Source organism: Schistocerca nitens, chromosome 2 (assembly GCF_023898315.1).
Source record: "Schistocerca nitens isolate TAMUIC-IGC-003100 chromosome 2, iqSchNite1.1, whole genome shotgun sequence".
NCBI classification, from domain to species: Eukaryota; Metazoa; Arthropoda; class Insecta; order Orthoptera; family Acrididae; genus Schistocerca; species Schistocerca nitens.
The window spans coordinates 260,425,167-260,443,737 of NC_064615.1; the positions used below are offsets into that span (position 1 = coordinate 260,425,167).

The 18,571-nt window shown below is 39.7% G+C and overlaps 1 protein-coding gene across 6 annotated transcripts in view; it reads left to right on the forward strand.

Moving 5' to 3' along the window:
- Positions 1 to 18,571, forward strand: part of LOC126235988 (exostosin-3) — a 155,777-nt gene that overhangs the window by 87,045 nt on the left and 50,161 nt on the right. For all 6 annotated transcript variants that reach the window (XM_049944981.1, XM_049944979.1, XM_049944983.1 and 3 more), the window contains one exon: positions 12,634 to 12,764. In XM_049944981.1, the coding sequence (XP_049800938.1) occupies positions 12,634 to 12,764 (131 nt within the window). The remainder of the gene's footprint in view (positions 1 to 12,633; positions 12,765 to 18,571) is intronic.

The following is an 18,571-nucleotide window of genomic DNA, read 5'->3' on the forward strand; positions in this document are numbered from 1 at the left end:
TTGCAAAATATGAATGGTGTGATATTTTTGGAAAGGTGGCTTACACATGAAACTAGTGGTGGACTTTTGACCAAGTGAAAGCTGTTACAGAAAACATCTGGAACAGTGCAAGATATCTTAAAGTCTGTATTCCAAAGCAAAGTGCAGTCCATGCCATATCCAAGTTACACCTACAACAAATAGTTTGCACTAGAAACACCTGTGCCAAACTGATAGTACACTCACTGCCCACTCCACAGGTCTTATCACACTGACTGATGCTGATGCTCGACTTGGTTATACAAGGTCTGTTCAAAAAATTCTGGAAGTTTGTCCAAAAAATTTTTCTTCGCTTACCTATTGTGCATGATCTCCATCAAAATACTCTCCTCCACAGTTGATACACTGTTGCCAATGCGGTTTTCACTTCGGGAAACAGTCTTGGTATGCCTCTTGTGGATCACACAAAGTGCCATCTGCAAGTTGTCTTTTATTTAGTATATTGTTGCATATCTTTGTCCTTTCAACCGGGTTTTCAACTTTGGAAATAAAAAAGGTCCACAGGAGCCAGATCTGGAGAGTATGGAAGATGAGGCAGCACAGCGTTTTCGTTTTTTTGTACAATAGTCATGCACCAACAGGGATGAATGTGTGGGTGTATTATTGCGATGCATGAGCCATAAACTGTACCGCCACATTTCAGGACATTTCCTTCTGACATTTTCTCACAAGCATCGCAACACTTCCCAGTAGTACCATCGATTAACAGTTTGTTCCTGTGGCATGAATTCATGATGAATTAATCCTTCAAAGTCGAAGAAAAATATCAGCATGGCTCTGACATTTGACCTGAACTGGAAAGCTTTTTTTGGTCTTGGAGAACCTTTCCCGACCCTTTGTGAAGACTGAACCTTGGTCTCAACATCATAACTGTAGTCCCACATCTCATCACCACATATGATTGTCTTAAGGAACATCTCATTCTCATTTGAACAATCCAAGAGCTCTTCACAGATTGTGAGGCGAAACTCTTTCAGGTCTTGACTCATGAGCTGTGGGATGCACTTGGTGGAAACACAATGCATTCCAAGATGCTGTGTCAGGATTTCATGTCATGATCCAACTGAAATGTTACATTCTTCTCCAATCTCAAGAACAGTCAGTCTTTGATTGGCACACAAAATTTTGTTGATGTTCCTGACACGAGCATCGTTGGTAGACATTGAAGGGCGTCATCTTTTGTCCAGCCATTTTTAAGCTGTTTGAACCATTCATAACACCAAGTATAGCTCAGGCACTCATCATTGTAGGCTTCCTGCATCATTAGCTGTGTCTCTGTAAATGTTTTCTTGAGTTTCACACAAAATTTAATGCAGACATGTTGCTCCTCAAGCCCTGCCACTTGGAAATTCACAAACTGTGTGATACAACATTCTACTCAATACAGCTCTGAAAAATAACTAATAGACATACAGCAATGAAACTTCCGCCAGTTACACACTAAATGCCGGCATGTGCAAAAATGCCAACCACATTTCTCTTCAACACAATGTTGGCACAAAATTACGAATGTTCCGGAATTTTTAAACAGACTTTGTTTGCCACATTCTGGCATGGTCTCTTCAGAGTGCACTCCTTATTACAAGCACCATTGAGTTGTGGCACCAAAGCATGTGGCAGTAATGTTGAGACAGCTGTTCAGTTTCCATTTTAATACTGGTTGGCGCTGCTACATCCCCTTCCTACCGACAGCGACCCCCAGGGGAGAAGAAAGTAGGTGGTGTGTGATCTGGATTAGCTGGCTGTGGGGAAAGGCGGTGGATCGATGTCCATGGATGTTGAGCCAGAAGGTTGAGGCAGGATGAGGACAGTTTCCATTTCAATACTGGTTGGCGCTGCTACATCCCCTTCCTACCGACAGCGACCCCCAGGGGAGAAGAAAGTAGGTGGTGTGTGATCTGGATTAGCTGGCTGTGGGGAAAGGCAGTGGATCGATGTCCATGGATGTTGAGCCAGAAGGTTGAGGCAGGATGAGGAATGGAAGTTCTATGAGCCACTGCAGGATTAGAGGGTCTGCTGAAGGTGGAGAAACAGGCAGTTGTTAACCAGGATGACAGGAGCGAAGTTAATTTCAGTGATACTACTGAATTCTGTGGTCTGAGACAACAGGATACGTCATAGACCTGTGGTGGGTGGAGATTGTCCAGTGGGTCCAAGTTGCCCAAGTTGGATGGTGACCAAGGTATTGGACTCGTGCCATGGTGCCCACCCAGAAGGGAGAGACCTCAGTGGCAAAATGCACTGGAGGCAGATGCAACATGTTCAAGAGGATGCAGCCATGAAGTTGCTCCACTGGGCTGTAGCTTTCAATCAGGGTGCCTTTGTAAGTTGCTAGAAAGCCACAGAGTGCATTATGTGCAGTGTGTCAGACGTGATTTACTTATGAATGACAGCCTCGCAATAGCCCGTCCTAGATGCGAGTCCATTGGCTGAAGGTTTGAACCTCAAATATTTCATTGATGGCTGCATGAAGGAACATGTGTGCAGGTTGTGTTTTTGTCTTTTTTTTTTTTTTTTTTTGTCAGTCTCTGAAACAAAAGCTTGATACTGTGAAGGGGGTCCTCTGTTGTTACACCTGTCACCAAGATATCATAAAAGTATGTTTGAAATATCACGTAGTAATTGATCCATAAAATGTTGGAATATGGTAGGGGCCAAAGAGATTTTGAAAGACAACTGATGATGATGGTAGAGGCAATATGGCTTGTAATGTTGTGTCCAAGGGAAGTTGGAAGTATGCATCTGTGAGGTTATTGAATGAGGTGACATGTTCTACTTTTGCAAAGAGTCCACTGGAGTCAGTAAAGGACACATTCCACTTTAGCTTGTATGTTTGTTGTCACTTTGAAGTCACCACATTGTCTTGTGGAGCAGTTGGGTTTGCGTGCTGTTAACGGTGGAGGGACCTGGTGGCTGTGTGGAATAGGCATTAGGACTTCTTCTTTGGTGCGTCATTAAAGCAGTGCAAGGCTCTTCGGATTGCATGGCATGCACTTTTCCATTAGCCATATGCCCAAAAGTGTGGAAAGAGAGTATTCCAAAAACATCATCATCAGGGTCAGCTACTACAAGAAAATTTATTGTACAGATAACTTCATTGTGAGTGAGTGGAACTGAAAACTTTCCTAGAAAGGGTGCATTATGATGTCCATAGGCCCAAAGATTTGCCTCAGTTGTGTGAGAGGTATCGACTGTAAACTTGACACTTAACCCGAAACATCTCTGAAATGAAATGTGCGTAACTAGAAACGTGTGTCTCAGACCACCTAATATTTTATATCACAGAACTCCACATAAATTGACAGAAATCAAGAAAATAGCCAGTTAATTCATGTTATAAGTAAATTTAATACTTTTCAGCCCATATAAACACTTTGTTGTTTAAATTATATAAAATAAACACGAAATATCTCAAGTACGTGCAGTCATGCAGTGTCAGATTTCATATGATTTTAACCACTATTATACCAGACAATATATTCCTAAATATAAATACAATATTGCAGAAAATGTAAAAAAATATAATCAACTGAACTGAAATAATAAATCACACATCTTTTGCACAGTCGACGTGCATCTTTCTGCTGCATTCCAGGCAAACTGGGTGACCACATTAGATGCACTTATACGCCATTTTCCTCTTGTTGGACGCAGGGCACTTCATACACATCTTCCTTTGTTCATTCTAATACTTGGTATGCCTTCACTTGATTGCTGAGTGTCTCCCAGAACTTTGTGGATCATTTCCTTGATATTTCTAGGTAAATTTTGAATTTCCAGGTGTCTTTTTAGATGTCACTCTATCAGCTCCATGGCCAGACTTTTGGTGAATTTGAGACGAGTTAGCATGGGGTTTCCTCTGTAGCACAAATAAAGAACAAAAGTGTTCATGCAACTGATGTTTATAAGTGTGCCATTGGCCAGCGCCTTGTAAGTCTGTTTGTCAAATAATTGGCACATTTCATGTCAAGCAAATCTACTCCATATTTCATTGTATTGTAGTAACAATCAATTTCTGGCTTATTTTTTATGGTATCATTTTCAATGGAATGATGCATTGAAGACACAAGAATTACTGCCTTGTTTCTCTTAGGAACAAATGAAACCAGTGTTGTATTCTCAGTGAATCCATATAATACTGACCCAACTGGCCTACTTTTATCAGCCTAAAACTCTTGGGGAATTTCGCGTTTGTTCTTTCTGACCGTTCCTATGTATATTAGTCCTCTCTTGCTTAGCTCACGAATGAGTTCTAGAGATGTAAACCAGTTGTCAGTGGTAATGTTTCTGTTACTTCATTCTATTGGTTTGCACAGACGTAAAACAGCCTGAGTTGGTTTGGCAAGCTTCTACTCTTCTTTTGTCAGGCCACATCCATCACTATCTTTCCCTGAATATATGTAGGCATTGAAGAGGTAAGTGCTTCCAGAGTCTGACAGGCACATAATTTTTATGCCATATTTGGCTAGTTTGCTAGGCAAATAATGCAGAAAGGACATTTTTCCCTGAATGGTATTAACATTTGATCCACTGTAACATTGCCTTTAACACAGTATAATTGCTGAGAACTGAAAATGAATTTCTCAAAAATCTTTGATTTGCAGCTGCGTGATTTGACTTCTTTCTTTCATCTGTGGTAGTCGCATCGTCAAGCCTCAGGCTGCTTTGAAGCATTTCAAAGTGCTTTGCCGACATTATCACCACAAATTTAGGACGACCGGTCAGATCCTTTTCGAAAAGACACAACATAACTTCATGAGATGATCTGAATGTTGATGTCATCATTAGAAGTCCTATCAAAGCTTTGATTTCAACATTGTCAGTATCTCTTTAATTGGACAGATTAGTTGTTTCCTGAAACATTGCCCTTATTGTATTCAGTTTCATGTTTGTATGTAAAACTATTTCATCTATCATGTTGTCATCAAATAAATTCTCTCATATTTGATATTTAGTAAGACTTTGTCCCAAACTTCAACTTTTGGATGTTAGGCCAAGCATTCCTCCTTTCAGAATGTTGTGCTCTGGTGTTCTTCTCGTTCTAACAGGCTCAGAACGTTCCCATTGGAAAATATACCATAAAAGTACTGTGTTTGCTGTGAGGTATTAAACATTTTCTTCACTACTATCACTCTCTGTTTCATGGTGTGGTGACTGTCACCTATCACGAAATCTGGATCATCATCAGAATCATCAAATGTGCTGTCATCGATCCCATTTTCCATATCATCTAAATCCTGTAACTGCGCTTGCATCCAAGCTTCCAAATCTGGATTAGCTGCAGGTATGTTACTCTTCTTAGAAAGTCAATCCATGTTGTACCTGAAATATGACATAAATTCTCACATAGAAGAAGACCCTATAAAATAACAGCCACTGAAAGCGGAATATGTCGTAATTAGAAACATGCGGTCTATTGGACGTACCAAATTCTTGTACATAATACGAAACATGCAGTGTCTCAGGCACACAACTTTGCGCACTCCTCTAAATAATATGCTGTATGTCTTCACTGACGAAGTAAAACTGATTGTTGACTGCTGCTTTACATGCAGCAAGTATGGTGGTGAAGGTACTGGGAAAGTGAAGCCGCACTTTTTTGCAGCGCTACCACACTCAACATTTAAAATAAACGAGGGGTCTGAGAGACCAATGTTTCGGGTTAAGGGTTAAGTAAGTAAATTGCTTTAGCAAGGACACAGTAACAATGATGTCCAGAAATAATTTCACGGGTTATTTTCGTATGAACGTATCTTGAGTACATTTCCTAGGTAGTGTTGTGAGAGATCTGGACTTCGGTAGAGTTCTCCAATCACTTGGTACACATTTATAGGTTGGGACGCATCTGTATTGGAACTGCTACAGTTTACCTGTTTTTGCAAATGTCCCCTATTACCACACCTTTGGTATCCACTGCATCTCTGGTGAAGCAAACATTGTTTGCAGTCAGGCAGCAGTGCTGCCACTGTCATGGTGTGTTGGCACAGATGTGGTTGTTTATGAGACTGTGTGGACTCTGGAGCAGTTGGGAACCCAGCAGACGTGACCTGACGACTTGGATAGCTGGTGCCGGAAAGCCAACTGCTGCAACATCTTCCCCCATTGTAAATGATCTCTGAGCTATGCGGACAATTTCATAGGCATGGGCCATTCACATTACTTCCATCAGAGATGGATCTGATTTCCTCAGTATGCAGTCCCTCATGTCCCAGTCAGGGGTAATGTACTATAACATTCCGGATTAGAGACTCTGTGTAATTTTATCCACATTATAATTGGCAATTCTTACTTAATCCCTAAAGGTTGGCAGCCAAATCTATGAGAGGCTGATTAGGCCACTTCTGCCTCTATCAAAATTCTAATGTGACTGTGATGATACTTTTTTTATGGAAGAAAAAGAAAACAGTCTGGACAATTCAAGTTCCTCTAGATTCACAAGTGCTCTAGTTTTTTTGTCACATTAACTCGAAAGAAATTCAGTCACAAGTTCAATACATACATGCAGGCAGGAATTTGCAGTGAAATAATGTTCACCACTCACAACATTTTTAAGTTTTAACAAACTTGAGTGTATTAAAAAAAATAAAGTACCACTTATTACAATTAATAATCGTTCATTACTGCAAAATACCATCTGACTGAGGGCTTAAATAAATGGAACAGTATCAAAAGTTCACATTAACTTCAGAAAACTTATGAAAAATGTGCAAAGTTATTTTAGCACAAATCTAAAGCTAAAGTTCTGTAATTGTGAACTAACTAAATTCTGAGTGCAGATCTCTCTCAAAATTAAATGCAGACAATTTTTTAAAGTTTGTACTAGATCGCCTAGTGTGAAATATTCAAAGACTACATGTGAAAATATTTCAGAGTTTTCACTGTTGACATTGCAACCAGTTCCCCTGATGCAAAATTAAGTTGAAAATATTTTATATTTCAGCTTTTATATACGTGAAAATCACAAGTCTACAACCAAATATGTAGAAATATTGTTTGATTCACTCGCGAGGCACCCGTAGATTCACATATGTCCTATCTGCTCCAGTTATCAACCTCGACTGATGCACTAGTACAAAAAGCAGCCCCATATGAAAATGGTTGCTGTTATTTTAGACCCTTTTTAAACACTCACATCAACATGAGTTAAATGAACACTCTTCAAAATTCTGAAACATACTTAAAACTGTAAATTTAATGTTATATACATGTATTATGCATTAATTTGCACGTAAATTTCCTCAGGTTTCTAACACTGTTCTTAGTTTATCTGTAACTTAAATAGTTTGATTACAAATAATGGTTTTGTGCATGTTAATGTTACTTTGCATTGTTAGGTTATCAATAAAAAATTAAAAATAACAACAGTTGTCTATTCCTAATTATGTCTACTTAGTAGTGCTGCTGCTACTTCTTTCAATATCACCTATCTTTATTTGTTTGAAAGTTCAGGTTTTTATGTGCAGAATGTACATTATGGCTTGTAATTCAAAATAGATGATATTTACAAAAAATTTACTATGACATTTAGATAGTGCTCCATAGATGTTGTGCTTGTATGAATTGCCTAAGGCATTATTGAGATATTAATTGTTAAAGATCATTATATACAGAAAATATTTAACATTGACTAACTTAAAAACTACACTCCTGGAAATTGAAATAAGAACACCGTGAATTCATTGTCCCAGGAAGGGGAAACTGTATTGACACATTCCTGGGGTCAGATACATCACATGATCACACTGACAGAACCACAGGCACATAGACACAGGCAACAGAGCATGCACAATGTCGGCACTAGTACAGTGTATATCCACCTTTCGCAGCAATGCAGGCTGCTATTCTCCCATGGAGACGATCGTAGAGATGCTGGATGTAGTCCTGTGGAACGGCTTGCCATGCCATTTCCACCTGGCGCCTCAGTTGGACCAGCGTTCGTGCTGGACGTGCAGACCGCGTGAGACGACGCTTCATCCAGTCCCCAACATGCTCAATGGGGGACAGATCCGGAGATCTTGCTGGCCAGGGTAGTTGACTTACACCTTCTAGAACACGTTGGGTGGCACGGGATACATGCGGACGTGCATTGTCCTGTTGGAACAGCAAGTTCCCTTGCCGGTCTAGGAATGGTAGAACGATGGGTTCGATGACGGTTTGGATGTACCGTGCACTATTCAGTGTCCCCTCGACGATCACCAGTAGTGTACGGCCAGTGTAGGAGATCGCTCCCCACACCATGATGCCGGGTGTTGGCCCTGTGTGCCTCGGTCGTATGCAGTCCTGATTGTGGCGCTCACCTGCACGGCGCCAAACATGCATACGACCATCATTGGCACCAAGGCAGAAGCGACTCTCATCGCTGAAGACGACACGTCTCCATTCGTCCCTCCATTCACGCCTGTCGCGACACCACTGGAGGCGGGCTGCACGATGTTGGGGCGTGTGCGGAAGACGGCCTAACGGTGTGCGGGACCGTAGCCCAGCTTCATGGAGACGGTTGCGAATGGTCCTCGCCGATACCCCAGGAGCAACAGTGTCCCTAATTTGCTGGGAAGTGGCGGTGCGGTCCCCTACGGCACTGCGTAGGATCCTACGGTCTTGGCGTGCATCCGTGCGTCGCTGCGGTCCGGTCCCAGGTCGACGGGCACGTGCACCTTCCGCCGACCACTGGCGACAACATCGATGTACTGTGGAGACCTCACGCCCCACGTGTTGAGCAATTTGGCGGTACGTCCACCCGGCCTCCCGCATGCCCACTATACGCCCTCGCTCAAAGTCCGTCAACTGCACATACGGTTCACGTCCACGCTGTCGCGGCATGCTACCAGTGTTAAAGACTGCGATGGAGCTCCGTATGCCACGGCAAACTGGCTGACACTGACGGCGGCGGTGCACAAATGCTGCGCAGCTAGCGCCATTCGACGGCCAACACCGCGGTTCCTGGTGTGTCCGCTGTGCCGTGCGTGTGATCATTGCTTGTACAGCCCTCTCGCAGTGTCCGGAGCAAGTATGGTGGGACTGACACACCGGTGTCAATGTGTTCTTTTTTCCATTTCCAGGAGTGTATGCTTAGTAACAAGGACATGTTTCACCCATATACTCTTCCTAATTTTATCTTTGTAACCATGTTACTGGCTTCTCTATCACTAATTGGATTCAGTTTTTAATAGATTCAGTCTTACTTGATAGCTTTTCTGACTATTTGAGTCAGCTACTTCAGTTACCCTTCCTCGTTACACACAAACGGCTGGGTTTTTCTGACCATGATGTCAGAACCATTGTCTATCTGACTTGCAGTCTAAAATTCAATAATCGGAGCATCTTCCATTCATTGCCCAAAAGGGTGTCGCCATCTGTTGATGACAGCATGAGACTAATGCAGTTGCTGGACCCTGCCTGCTTGGCCAACAGCCTCCTCAGCTGTCAAAACACACGTGGCTCATCCACAACTGCTCCTAACATTGCAATAGGATGGGTGCGCATGGCCGCCACTGTTTTTAAAGTTTCTTGTAAACATTTCCAAGATGTACAATTTCAATTACATGATATAGTTTGGGGTTGCCTAATAAGAAAATGGTCTATTGTCTTCCACAGTTGGAAATCTGACAAGCCGAAAAATATAATTTCAATCATTGATGATAAGTTTTCCACTCCTCATGTTGTTCTCTGAATTGGCCGTAAACATTGGTGGAATGGAAGATATTCTTGCTATATTTGCTAATGCTTGCACTGCCCATAATATAGGTGTTGTCAGCTGCTGATAATCCTGTGTAGTTTTCATTAGTAGTTGTTGTTCCTCCATAGTTACACTTGAAACTAGTGGGATCTCTCCTCAATTAATTTGACCATGTGAAAACTTCCAGAGGAGTGGAAGCTATCTAAAATCTGTATTCCCAAGTAAAGGTTAGGCAATGCTATATTGAAGTTCTGCAGATGACAAATAGTCCACACTATAAACACCAAAGCTGCATTGATAGCACCCTCACCACACACTTGGTGTATCGCACCACCCTGACTCAGGCCAGACCTGGACTGGCTTGTTATGCTTCTGATGATGACAAATACCATCTGTGTAGTGGCACCATTGCCGTCTACAGTAACATCGGGTGGTTTCACTACAGATATAAAATATCTCCACTTATCATTTTGTCAGAGACCAATGAAGATGGCACAAAATGAACTGTGGAAGTTCTTGGTCACAAATTAATTTTTTGACACATTTGGATGCATCATCAGACATAGAATGAAGCATAGGAACAAGCCACCCAAAAACAGATATATATATATATATATATATATATATATATATATATATATATATCTAAAAAGAAAGATGATGAGACTTACCAAACAAAAGCGCTGGCAGGTCGATAGACACACAAAAAAACACAAATATACACACAAAATTCTAGCTTTCGCAACCAACGGTTGCTTCGTCAGGAAAGAGGGAAGGAGAGGTAAAGATGAAAGGATGTGGGTTTTAAGGGAGAGGGTAAGGAGTCATTCCAATCCCGGGAGCGGAAAGACTTACCTTAGGGGGAAAAAAGGACAGGTATACACTCGCACACACACACATATCCATCCACACATACAGACACAAGCAGACATATTTAATATGTCTGCTTGTGTCTGTATGTGTGGATGGATATGTGTGTGTGTGCGAGTGTATACCTGTCCTTTTTTCCCCCTAAGGTAAGTCTTTCCGCTCCCGGGATTGGAATGACTCCTTACCCTCTCCCTTAAAACCCACATCCTTTCATCTTTCCCTCTCCTTCCCTCTTTCCTGACGAAGCAACCGTTGGTTGCGAAAGCTAGAATTTTGTGTGTATATTTGTGTTTTTTTGTGTGTCTATCGACCTGCCAGCGCTTTTGTTTGGTAAGTCTCATCATCTTTCTTTTTAGATATATTTTTTCCACGTGGAATGTTTCCCTCTATATATATATATAAAGAAAGATGATGAGACTTACCAAACAAAAGCGCTGGCAGGTCGATAGACACACAAACAAACACAAACATACACACAAAATTCTAGCTTTCGCAACAAACGGTTGCTTCGTCAGGAAAGAGGGAAGGAGAGGGAAAGATGAAAGGAGGTGGGTTTTAAGGGAGAGGGTAAGGAGTCATTCCAATCCCAGGAGCGGAAAGACTTACCTTAGGAGGAAAAAAAGGACGGGTATACACTCGCGCACACACACACACACATATCCATCCGCATATACACAGACACAAGCAGACATTTCTCTGCCCAAACTCTTTGCCTTTACAAATGTCTGCTTGTGTCTGTGTATATGCGGATGGATATGTGTGTGTGTGTGCGAGTGTATACCCGTCCTTTTTCCCCCCTAAGGTAAGTCTTTCCGCTCCTGGGATTGGAATGACTCCTTACCCTCTCCCTTAAAACCCACCTCCTTTCATCTTTCCCTCTCCTTCCCTCTTTCCTGACGAAGCAACCGTTTGTTGCGAAAGCTAGAATTTTGTGTGTATGTTTGTGTTTGTTTGTGTGTCTATCGACCTGCCAGCGCTTTTGTTTGGTAAGTCTCATCATCTTTCTTTTTGGATATATTTTTTCCACGTGGAATGTTTCCCCTGTTATATATATATATATATATATATATATATATATATATATATATATATATATATATATATATATATATATATATATAGGGAAACATTCCACGTAGGAAAAATATATCTAAAAACAAAGATGATGTGACTTACCAAATGAAAGTGCTGGCAGGTCGAGACAGACACACAAACGAACACAAACATACACACAAAATTCAAGCTTTCACAACAAACTGTTGCCTCATCAGGAAAGAGGGAAGGAGAGGGAAAGACGAAAGGATATGGGTTTTAAGGGAGAAGGTAAGGAGTCATTCCAATCCCAGGAACGGAAAGACTTACCTTAGGGGGAAAAAAGGACGGGTATACACTCGCGCGCACACACACACATATCCATCCACACATATACAGACACAAGCAGACGGCTGCTTGTGTCTGTATATGTGTGGATGGATATGTGTGTGTGTGCGAGTGTATACCCGTCCTTTTTCCCCCCTAAGGTAAGTCTTTCCGTTCCTGGGATTGGAATGACTCCTTACCTTCTCCCTTAAAACCCATATCCTTTCGTCTTTCCCTCTCCTTCCCTCTTTCCTGATGAGGCAACAGTTTGTTGCGAAAGCTTGAATTTTGTGTGTATGTTTGTGTTCGTTTGTGTGTCTGTCGACCTGCCAGCACTTTCATTTGGTAAGTCACATCATCTTTGTTTTTATATATATATATATATATATATATATATATATATATATATATATGAGAGCTATATTTTCAGTATCTTGTGTGCCCACTTTTATGAGGTTTGTTTTTGTTCTTCATTCTGTGCCTGATGATGATGTACTAAAATGTGTCATTAAATTAATTTTTAACCTTCCACAATTCACTGTGTGCCAATTGTGAATGGTTGCGAGCCTCGTAGATGACAAATGAAGTTTAAAATGATGATGATGATAGTTATTATTATTATTATTATTATTATTATTATTATTAAGGATGGTAGGCAGAAAAAAATCTGTGTACTTTCTTTTATACAGGATCTGGTGTTGGCTTCCGTCCTATTGGTAAGGGAGTTGGAGGTGCAGGAAAAGAATTCTCTGAAAGCTTAGGTGGAAATGTACCAAGAGAGCAGTTTACAATTGTGATGCTGACATATGAAAGGGAACAGGTAAGTACATTTGAATCTCATCCTGTGTCTGACAGATGTGTATAAGTTTTCTTCAGTCATACTTATTTGTAATTCACCATTACCTATAATGATCAGTTGTGCAGTTGGCAAACAGTTTCTTGAATATGTGGAAATATTCAAAGATAGTGCATATTATTATTATTTATTTTATGGCCTTCATTAGACCACTGTAGTCAAAAATACAATGTTCTAAACAAGTTGTTACACAGGGATACAATTTGGTTCGACAATAACTTAATATGATATTTAGGTAATATAATTATTAGAGGCTATTCTTATATGAAAGGTGTTTTGCTCTTCTGTCTGCCCAATATTTCTTCATTCTTTCAGATATTTTCTTTCTTTCTTCATCTGAGACAACTCTTCCTGTACTCCTTTTATTGATTTTCATTTGTAGTCTGGTTTGCAGGTCTTGCAGTATTCTGGTTTTCTCTGTCTTGTTTTTTAGGTCATTTACTATAATTTGAAGTTCTTTTATATCTTCCTTAATTTCTGTGATCCATCTAATGTCGCTCTTGCTATTCCACAATTTTTGTATTATTTTTTTACTAATTCTGTTTTCTGGAGTTCTCATCAGATGTCCAAGGAATGAGATGCGTTTCTTCCTGATTGTGCTCATGACTGGTTCTATTTTCTTATATACTGTTTCATTTGATGCTATTCTCCAATGTCCATTTATTTTATACTGTTTATTTATACATGTCCTAATTATTCTTCTATTTTTAGTATTCTGTCAATTTCTGCTGTATTAGTTGTTTTGAAGATAGTTTCAGCTGCATACGTTAATTCTGGTTGTGTAACTGTTTTATAGTGTTTTAATTTTGCATCTATAGATAGGCTTTTTTTGTTGATGTAGTTTTGTTAATGTAATTTGCATAGTTCAGTTTTTTTATTCTATTTTGCCATGATGGCTTCTCATTTAGATTGTATGTTATTATTTCGCCTAAATATTTAAATTTATCAACAGTTTTGATTTCCTGTTCTCCTATTGTAATTTTGTTTGCAAGTGATGGATCAGTTAGCATAATCTCCCGTTTTTTTCAAATGATATTCTAAGGCCTACTTTCTCTGCTATTTCTTGTAGTGATTTCACTTGTTGCCTGGCTTCTTGAATGGTGTTGGCTAGGAGAGCAAGATCATCAGCGAATCCCAAGCAATTTAAGCTAATATCATCTTTTGCACTTCCAATTCTTATCCTCTTTGGATTGTCCTTGTACCATTCTCTCATTATGTATTCCAGTGCACAGTTGAAACGTAATGGTGATAGGCAGTCACCTTGTCTTAAGCCTGTTTTTATGAGGAATGGTTCTGAAATTTCTCCTCTAAACTTCACTTTTGATTTGGTGTTGGTTAGAGTGAGTTGTATTATTTTAATTAGTTTAGGAGGGAGTCCTAGATTTCTTAAAATTTTTAATACTGAAGGTCTGTGGAGACAGTCATATGCCTTCTTAAAATCTACAAATGTTATTGCCAGAGGTTTGTTCAGTTTCTTGTAGTATGCCATAATCAATTTTAAACTAATTATCTGCTGTGCACAGATTCTCCATGGTCTGAAACCTCCCTGATATTCCCCTAACTCCTGTTCTAATTGCTCCTTGATTCTTTCATATAGGGTCTTGGATAGAATTTTATATGTGCAATCTAGGAGAGAGATTCCTCTGTAGTTGTCTGGGTTGTTCTTATCTCCCTTTTTGTGTAGTGGGTGGATGATAGCTGTGGTCCAATGTTCGGGAAATTGTTCTGTTACCCAAATTTTTGTTAGAGCCATATGTAAGGAGGTCTTGACTGTGTCACTTGCATATTTCCACATTTCAACAAAAACCTGATCTTCTCCACATACCTTATAATTTTTTTGTTCTTTAAGAATTTCTTCTACTTCTTGGAAAGTTGGAGGGTCTAGTTTGTAAGGTTTGGTTTTTATTGGGGTATTTATGTTGATTTGTAAGGATTCTTTGGGTTCCTCGCAATTCAGAAGTTTGTTAAATGCTTTTGCCATGATTTCTGCATTTTCCTTGTTACTGTGTGTCATTCTTCCATCTTCATCTTTCACTATTAGTGTAGGGGCCTCATATTGTTGTAGTTGTTTCCCAAAGATTTTGTAGTAGTTCCTGGAGTTGGTTTTATGATAATTACCTTCTATAGACTTTATAATATCTTTATGAAATCCCCTCTTGATAGTGCGTATATGAACATTTAGCATCACTTCTTGTGATTTCAACGGAATGGTATGATAAGAAGAAAGGAGATGCTAACATGTGCAATAGGAAGACACTAACTGAAGACTATGAGGAGAGTGCTACAGGGGATAAACTACACAACTGGCACTGCATAAGTACTTTCATTCAATAATTGTTCTTTCGCCTGTGTTGAATCTTCATTTTTGAAGATGCTGAGCTTGGTTAAGTTAGTCTAGTATGTTTCCCCATTCTTCCTAGCTCTGTACCTGTTTATATTCCACTTCTGTTGAGCCTGCGATTACTTGAAATTCCAAAGTGGTTTAGTACTGTCACATCCTGTACAATTTCTTCAGTGTTTGATAAGATGTGCTCAATTTCATTTCTAAATATGTTAAGGAAAGTTGTGGCAGAATGTAACTTATTGAGAAGTAAAGAAGACTACTCACAAAATAGCATGAGAGTGGTTTGACAAGTCTGGTAAATGTCCATGAAAGAATAGAACATTGTTGTTGCTCTGTCATGGTTGGTAAGCTTCATTATTACAAGAATGTATAAAGAATTTCAACAATGTACAGTGTATGCTTCATTTTTAAAGCTGTCCAAATTGGTCAGTGGGTCGACTGTGACTGAAAATGGAGAAAACAGAGTTTTGTGCTGTTACTAAACAATTTAATTTGAAGGGTTGGACTACTGCACAAATCAAAACATAATTGGATGAAGTTCACACAGACTCTGCACCATCATTGAAGACCATTTACTTTTGGATTAATGAACTTAAATGTGATCAGACAAGCACTGAAGATGAAGCACACTTATGCATCCAGTTGAGGTAACCACAAAGGAATCTATGAACAAACTCCATGATACAGTAATGCAAGACCACTGAATAAAAATTGATATTGCTGAGACTGTAGGCATCTCAACTGAGTGAGTGCGTAATATCCTGCGTGGAGAATTTGCTGTGAAAAAGCTGTGTGCGAAGTGGGTGTCGTGATTGCTCACAGTCAACCAAAAGTGCATCCAGGACAACATTTGTACACAATGTCTGGCAATGTTTAACTGCAATCCGCAAGACTTTTGTGCCAATTTGACTTGATGAAACCTGGATCCGTCATTACACAGCAGAGTTTAAATGGCAATCAAAATGATGTGCAAAGGCCTGTGAAAGTGCACTGAAGAAGGCAAAGACAATTTTGTCAGCAGGTAAGGTGAGGATCACTGTCTTTAGGGATTCTGAGGGAGTAACCCTCGTAGATAACTTGGAAAAATGGCAGAACCATAACTGAACTGTATTATGCTTCATTGTTTGATTGTTTGAAGCTTGCATTGGCTGAAAAAAAGACCAAGGTTGCCATGCAGAAGGGTGCTCTTTTGCCAGGATAATGAACCATCACACACATCAGTGATAATGAAGGTGAAAGTATGTGAATTGAGTTTTGAATTGGTTCTTTATACACCGTATCCGCCAGACTTAGCCCCACGTGACTTCTTTCTATTCCCTAACTTGAAACTTTGGCTTACTAAGAAGAAATTTTCATCAACTGAGGAAGTGATAATCACAGTCAGCAAGTATTTTGCAGAGTTTGACAGGACGTATTTTTTCTATGGGATGAAAAAGCTGGAGCATCACTGGAGCTATTGTATGTCCTTCAAACAAGACTATGTTGAAAAGTAAGATCAGTTGTTTATTAAACAAACATTTTTTCTTGCTTATCAATTCACTCTCATAACAGGGTTGAGTCGCTGCAGGGCACACAAAAAAGAATGAAAACTTTACTAGCTGTCAGAGCTGTGCACCTAAGTTGTACTTGCTGCACAGTTCACAGTGCCAAGACTGCAATTCAGCAGTTAGTCCGCAGCCTACCTGCTGAACGGCAGGCATATTTTAGTGGTGATTACTGTCTTTTATCAGTTTCTGTTACTCTTTGTAGAGGCAGAATGTGAGCATAAGGGTGCATTTACTTTAATGATTCCCATGGACTATCTTTCGGAAAACAAAATTGAGGGCATGTCAGATGATGATCAGTTTGGTTTTATGAAAGGTAAAGGCACCAGGGAAGCAATTCTGACACTGAGGTTGATAATGGAAGCAAGGCTAAAGAAAAGTCAAGATACGTTCATAGGATTTGTCAACCTGTAAAAAAGTTTGATCGTGTCAAATGGTGTAAGGTGTTCGAAATTCTGATGAAAACAGGGATAAGTATAGGGAAAGACAGGTAGTATACGATATGTACAGGAGCCAAGATGGAGCAATAAGAGTGAAGAACTAAGAACAAAGTGCTCGGATTAAAAAAGGATGTATGACAATGTAATCTTTCACTCCTACTGTTCAGTCTATACATTGGAGAAGCAATGGTGGAAATAAAAGAAAGGTTCAAGAGTGGAATTAAAATTCAGGGTGAAAGAATATCAGTGATAAGATTCATTTATGATGTTTCTGTCTTCAATGAAAGTGAAGAAGAATTACAGGATGTGCTGAATGGAATGAATGGCCTAATGAGTACAGAATATGGATTGAGAGTAAATCAAAGAAAGATGAAGGTAATGAGAAGTAACAGAAATGACAACAATGAAAAGCATAAAATCAGGATTGGTGATCACGAAGTACATGAAGTTAAGGAATTCTGCTACTTGGGCAGCAAAATAATCCATGATGGGTGAAGCAAGGAGGACATCAAAAGCAGATTATCCCTAGCAAAAAGGGCATTCCTGGCCGAGAGGGGTATACTAGTATCACACGTAAACCTTAATTTTAGGAAGAAATTTCAGAGAATATACATCTGTAGCACAGCATTGTATGGTAGTGAAACATGGACTGTGTGAAAACTGGAAAAGAAGAGGGTCGAAGCATTTGAGGTATGTTGCTACAGAAGAATGTTGAAAATTATGTGTACTGATAAGGTAAGGAATGAGGAAGTTCTCCAGAGAATTGGTGAGGAAAGGAGTATACAGGGAACATTGACAGGAAGAAGGGACAGGATTTTAGGACGTCTGTTAATACATCGTGGGATAATTTCAGTGGTACTAGAGGGAGCTGTAGAGTGTAAAAACTGTAGAGGAAAACAGAGATTGAAATACATCCAGCAAGTAGGTTGTGAGTGCTTTTCGGAGATGAAGTGGTTGTCACAGGAGAGGAATTCGTGGCAGGCAGCATAAAACCAGTCAAAAGACTGATTACTCAAACAGATCTTACTATTATGTCTGAAATCCTTCGATCCTCTAATACTGTATGTAATTTTACAGTTTGTAATAAAACCAACATCTGAATTCGGCCCTGTTCAATTCCTCTCTAGTAATTTTACCTCTACTTCATCTTTGTTCATTTGACGTATTTATAATAACCATCCTGTACACCATCTAATGTTATTCAACTCCTTTTGCTACTCCAGTAATCTGTCTTTGACCCTAAAGGTCTAAAATTTCTTGACCCAAAATAATAAGAAATAGAAACAAATGGGCCCTAGGCTCTGAGATTTAGAGGCTGTAAATGTGTCTAGAAAAACACTTATGGTTTGACAGTTGATAAGGAGAAGTGAAATAGAATGTCCCCTGTTATAAGCATGAGGAATTTCTTTTTGTATCTTTGTCTTTCAGTGGCATTTAAGTGAT